Here is a 5,847-nt window from a genome sequence, read left to right as displayed (position 1 = left end):
TACAAGAAAAAACAAACAACCCCATTAAAAAGTGGGCAAAGGATATGTACAGTTACAACTTAATGTTCACACTTTGACAAGATGATTAGCCTTAAAAATGAATGGTTTCCAATCCTTAAGTGGAGGAGAATAGAAGCATTGGAAACTTTAAATTATATGCATTGGTTTCTGTTTCTGAAATGGAGACGTTATTTCTCTGAACTGTGGAGGAAACCTCTTGGTAACATGGGTACATATTGCAGTTACTAAATAAGGAGACTGAAGTATACAAGATAAAAACAATTTCTGCAATGTTAAATAGATAGTTCTAGAAAAATGTGTAACTACTCAGTCTACCAGTACACATCCAGCAAGATGTTTCTTGATGAGTCTGACTTTTTTTAGGACAAAAATATTATAATACAGCAGATGTGTGATTGCTTAAAGAAATCTAAGGTGCACTAATATACAGGTTTATGACTTCCTGGAGTGTTCTGTATGGTTAATGGCCACAGTGTTTTAACAGATTCTATGATTTACCTTTTCTATAGTGTTTGTGAGTTTGAGTTTGATCATCTTTTTCTTTCATTTGATATTCTCACTTGCAAAAAGTTCCCACTACCCTGACTTTATGGCTTTATACAAGCTCAGCTTCAAAGGTACAAGAAAGTGAGATCTCCATGCTACCAATTGAAAAAAAATTACTTACCTAGAAATTCACTGTAAAACTGATCCCACTTCTTCATATCCCATGGTTGGAACCAAAAGTCAAAATAAATCATATAGATCATATTTTTTACTCTCTCCATGAAACCCATTTGATCACTGAATTCTGACATAACAACAGGTACGTAGGAAGGAGGGAGCAGAAATCCTCCACCATGCTTTTCAATTGTGTAGCCAGGAGAGAAGCGGAGGCTGTACACAAAGGGTATTTTAAGTAGCTCAGCCAGCAGCTCACCACAGGGGGAAATAGCATCTGCAAGAACAACATCAAATCTTGACTCCTGTAGTTTCTTCATAAGTTTCTTATTTGAAGCCACATCTTTACAGAACTGTCTAATCATGTCACCATATGTCCACATCATTTCTTGTACTTGTAAAAAATGTGGCCAAAATGTGTCTTTTGGAATGTCTGACCATCTCTTAACTAGTTGCGCCACGCTATCCTCAAACTCAGTTTCAGTTAAAGATGTAGGACAAATTTCAAATTTAAGAGCAGATGGGTTGTTGGGGCCAGGAAGAATGGAAGGTGAATATGCCAATACAGTCACCTCATGACCTCTCTGGACAAGCTCATCCAGGATTGTCTTTATATTCATCCAATGGCTGAATTCTGTGGGCCACACCAGCACCTTTCCACAACTCCCAGAGCTCAAGTAACAGCTCAGCTGTATCAGCAGAAGAGCTGAAGTCCATTTCATAGACATCCTGATGCAATGCAATGCTTGTTTTCCAGTTACTGCTCCTTTGTGTCATTTCTCATGGGGACATCCAAGTATAAATCACTCAAGAAGTTAAAATGTAACTTTTACAGGTCAAAGTAAACGCATTATATCAGCAGTCTGAGCATGTGGATAACAAGGAGACAAATAAAAGGTAGAAGACCTGTTTACACAAGTGGGTTTATTTTCCTTTTTATATTTTTAAGTGCTAATTCAGCTAATATCAGTGATCTTGGATGGACACATCACCTGATTCATGTAATATATTTTAGAATAGTGTCCATAAGAGTAGCTGTGAAAAGTTCATGTTCCTGCAGTTTCTTTGACACAGAACTAAAGATAAAATAGCTAAACATGGTTCAAAAACTTCTGTTAATTTGTTGAAATATAATTCAGATACCATACAAACGATCACTTATTGTGTAAAATTTAATGTGTCATAGTATATTCACAGAATTGTGCATCTACCATAACAGTCAGTTTTATAAAACTCTTATCTCCTAAAACTAAAACCTATACTCTTTATCCTTTTACTCCCTACCCCTAATTTCTGCATTTGTCCTGTCTTGAGCAAATGTTAATTGAATTTCTATCTCTATAGATTTGCCTATTCTGGACATTTTTTAATACATGGAATCATACAATATGTGATCCTTTACAACTGGCCTATTTTACTTAGCATAATATTTTAAAGGTTCATTTATGATAGAACATTTATATGTTGATTCTTACTACCATCAGGAATGATTTAGAGAGTTTCAAGATGAAACTATCGCTATAGACTTTGTTGAATTCATCAAGGATAAAGGGAGGGGAAGATATAAAAGTAAACCAGGCCTGCAGTACATTCAACAGACAGCTTTCAGTTAGTTTGCTCTCTGACTCACTTCTTCATAGTTTTTTGGTTATTATCATATAATTATGCAGACACTGTTACAAGATTATAGTTCATCTTAACTGTTCTATAGAAAATAAATTAAACATTTTGAAACGGTGTTTTCTCACCTTCAGTTCCAGCATACTGATGAAACCACTGACTCAGCTGGTCTAAAGGACTTCATTGATGCCAGCTGGTCTCAAGGACACCAAGAGGAGCTGACTCACCAAAGACTGCAGTTTCCAACTCCTGAGGATTTTAGCCACTATCCTGACTAATCTGTGACGCCAACTTTTCAGTCCATCACACTCCATTATCCCCTTAAAAAATCCAGCCCAGAACTCCTTAGGGAGATGAGTTTTAGAGTCTTCACCTATCTTCTTGCTCAGTGCCCTGCAATTATTAAACTCTTTCTTTGCTACAAGACATGTCTCAGTGCAATTGGTCTATTATTGCAGAGTGGGCATATGAACCTGTTGGCCCTATAACAAAGAATCCAGTGGAGGAAATAATGACAAATATGGTGGAAATAGAAAGATAACTCAACTTTAAGATGGAACTACATTGCTGCAATCCCGTGATAAAACAAATACATGAGGAGTTGCTTCCTATGGAACAGCAAAGAAAGTTGTTTCATGAGATGGATCTACTCCTGGCAAAGAACATGTAAACATTGTTGAAATGATAACAATGAATTTAGAATATGACTTAAACTTAGTTAATAAAGCAGCATTACACTTTCAGATGTTTGATTTCGATTTTGAAAGAAGAACCACTATGGGAAAATTGCTATCAAACAACAATGCGTATAAACAGAAATATTTTGTGAAAAAGAAGGGTTAGTGGATGTGGCACCTGCTGTTGTTTTCTTACTTTTAAGAAAGTGCCACAGCCATGCCAACTACTAGCAGCCACTTACTCTGATGAGTTAGCAGCCATCAACATTGATGCAAGACTCTCCACCAGCAAAAAATTTAAAACTCACTGAAGGCTCAGATGAGTGTTACCACTTTATAGCAGTGAAGTGTTTTTAATTAAGGCATGTACTTTTTATGAATCTTAATACTACTGCAGAATTAATGGACTGCAACATTGTGTAAACATAAGTTTTCTGTGCCAGAGAAACCAAAGCAAATGGTGTGACTCACTTTATTGCATATTTTGCTTTATTGTAGTAGTCTGGAACCAAATCTACAACATCTCAGAAGCATGTCTTGTATTAGCAAAATCACCTAATATGAGATGTACTCTTGAAAATTATTACAAGTGGGGAGAGGCCAAGATGGCCAACTAGAAGCAATTAATATGCATGGCTCTCATGGAGAGAAACAGATGGAGTGAGTAAATACAGCACCTTCAGCTGAAACATCCAGGTACTTGCACTGGGACTAATCAAGGAAGCAACTGATCTGCAGAGAATGGAGAAAAACAAGGCAGCTATGAATCCATCTGATCCTAGGCTTTTTTTTTTTTTTTTTTGGGGGGTGGTTTGTAGGGTATTTATTACTGCCGCCATTTCAGAATTGTTATTGGTCTCATCTTATCCTCGGTTCATCCTTGGGAGGGTGCATGTGTAAAGGAATTTATCCACTTCTAGATTTTCTAGTTTATTTGCATAGACATCTTTATAGTATTATCTGATGATGGTTGGTATTTCTATGGAGTCAGTGGTGATATCTCCTTTATCATTTTTATTGTGTCTATTTGATTCTTCTCTCTTTTCTTTTTTTATTAGTCTGGACAGTTGTCTATTTTATTTCACTTTTTCAAGAAACAGCTCCTGGATTTTTTGATTTTTTGAGTAATTTTTCATGTCTCTATCTCCTTCAGCACCACTCTGACCTTGGTTATTTCTTGTCTTCTGCTAGCTTTGAAGTTTGTTTGTATTTGGTTCTCCAGATATTTTAGTTGTGATGCTTGCATCAATTTGAGGACTTTCAAGCTCTTTGATGTGAGAATTTAGTCCTTTAAATTTCCCTCTTAGCGATGCTTTAGCTTCATCGCAGAGATTCTGCTACATTGTCTATTTGTTCTCACTGGTTTGAAATAACTTCTTGATTTCCGCCTTAATTTCATTACTTACCCAAGAATCATTCAAGAGCAGGTTGTTCAATTTCCCTGTAGTTGTGAGGTTTTAAGTGAGATTCTTAATCTTGAGTTCTGATTTGATTGTGCTGTGGTCCGAGACACTGCTTAGCATAATTTCAGTTCTTTGCATTTTCTCAGGAGTGTTTTACTTCCAATTCTGTGATTGATTTTAGAGCAACTACCATGTCATGCCAAGAATAATGTATATTCCATGGTTTTCCGGGTGGAGAATTATGTAGATATCTGTCAAGTCCACTTAATCCAGAGCTGAGTTCAAGTCCTGAACACTGTTGTTAATTTTCTGAATTTTCTGCTTCAATGATTTGTCTAATATTGACAGTGGGGTGTTAAAACACCCCACTATTATTGTGTGGGAGTCTAAGTCTCTTTGTAAGTCTTTAAGAACTTGCTTTTGTAAGTCTGGGTGTTTTCTGTATTGGGTGCATATATATTTAGGATAGTTAACTCTTCTTGTTGAATTGAACTCTTTACGCTTATGTAATGGCCTTCTTTATCTTTCCTGATCTTTTGGTTTAAAGTCTGTTTTGTCAGAAACTAGGATAGCAAGACATGCTTTTTTTCTGCTTTCTATTTGCTTGGTAAATTTTTGTCCATCAATTTATTTTGAGCTTATGTGTGTCTTTGCACATGAGATGGGTCTCTTGCATACAGCGTGCTGATGGGTCCTGACTCTTTATTCAGCTTGCTATTCTATATTTTTTAATTGTGGCATTTAGCCCATTTACACTTAAGGTTAATATTGTTATAATTCCATTACTGAGTATATACCCAAAGAATATAAATTATTATATTTTAAAGATACATGCACACATATGTTCATTGCTGCACTATTCACAATAGTAAAGAGATAGAATCAACCCAAATGCCCATCAATGATAGACTGGATAAGGAAAATGTGGTACATATACACTGTGGAATACTATGAAGACATAAACAGGAATAAGATCATGCCGTTTGCAAGGACATGGATGCAGCTAGAAGCCATTACCTCAGCAAACTAATGCAGAAACAGAAAACCAAATACCACATGTTTTCACTTATAAGTGGGAACTGAAAAACGAGAACACATGGACACATGGAGGGGAAGAAAACACAATGGGTCCTGTTGGGGTAGGGAAGGGAGGGCATCAGGATAAACAGCTAATGCATTCTGGGCTTAATACTTCAGTGATGGCCTGATAGCTGCAGCAAACCATCATGACAAATATTTACCTATGTAACAAATCTGCACAACCTGGACATGTATCCTGGAACTTAAAATAAAATAAATACAACGAACAGCAACAAAAATAAATTATGAATAAATGACACATGAACTAAGAAAGAAGAAAGAAAGAAAAGAAAGAAAAAGAAAGAAAGAAAGAAAGAAAGAAAGAAAGAAAGAAAGAAAGAAAGAAAGAAAGAAAGAAAGAAAGAAAGAAAGAGAGAAGAAAGAAA

General features: G+C 36.0%; 1 protein-coding gene across 2 annotated transcripts in view; it reads right to left on the bottom strand.

Moving 5' to 3' along the window:
- The window catches only part of LOC108536928 (UDP-glucuronosyltransferase 2B30), a 28,948-nt gene extending 27,498 nt beyond the window's left edge, over positions 1 to 1,450 (bottom strand). For both annotated transcript variants that reach the window (XM_017884025.1, XM_017884024.1), the window contains exon 1: positions 689 to 1,450. In XM_017884025.1, coding sequence (XP_017739514.1) covers positions 689 to 1,409 — 721 coding nt within the window. In that variant the 5' untranslated portion in view covers positions 1,410 to 1,450. The remainder of the gene's footprint in view (positions 1 to 688) is intronic.
- Positions 1,451 to 5,847: the final 4,397 nt, after the last annotated feature.

This window comes from Rhinopithecus bieti, unplaced genomic scaffold (genome assembly GCF_001698545.2).
Source record: "Rhinopithecus bieti isolate Rb0 unplaced genomic scaffold, ASM169854v2 scaffold_14002, whole genome shotgun sequence".
In the NCBI taxonomy this organism is placed as follows: Eukaryota; Metazoa; Chordata; class Mammalia; order Primates; family Cercopithecidae; genus Rhinopithecus; species Rhinopithecus bieti.
The sequence above is the reverse complement of the archived record's forward strand: the minus strand, read 5'-3'. Positions and strand labels throughout refer to the sequence as shown.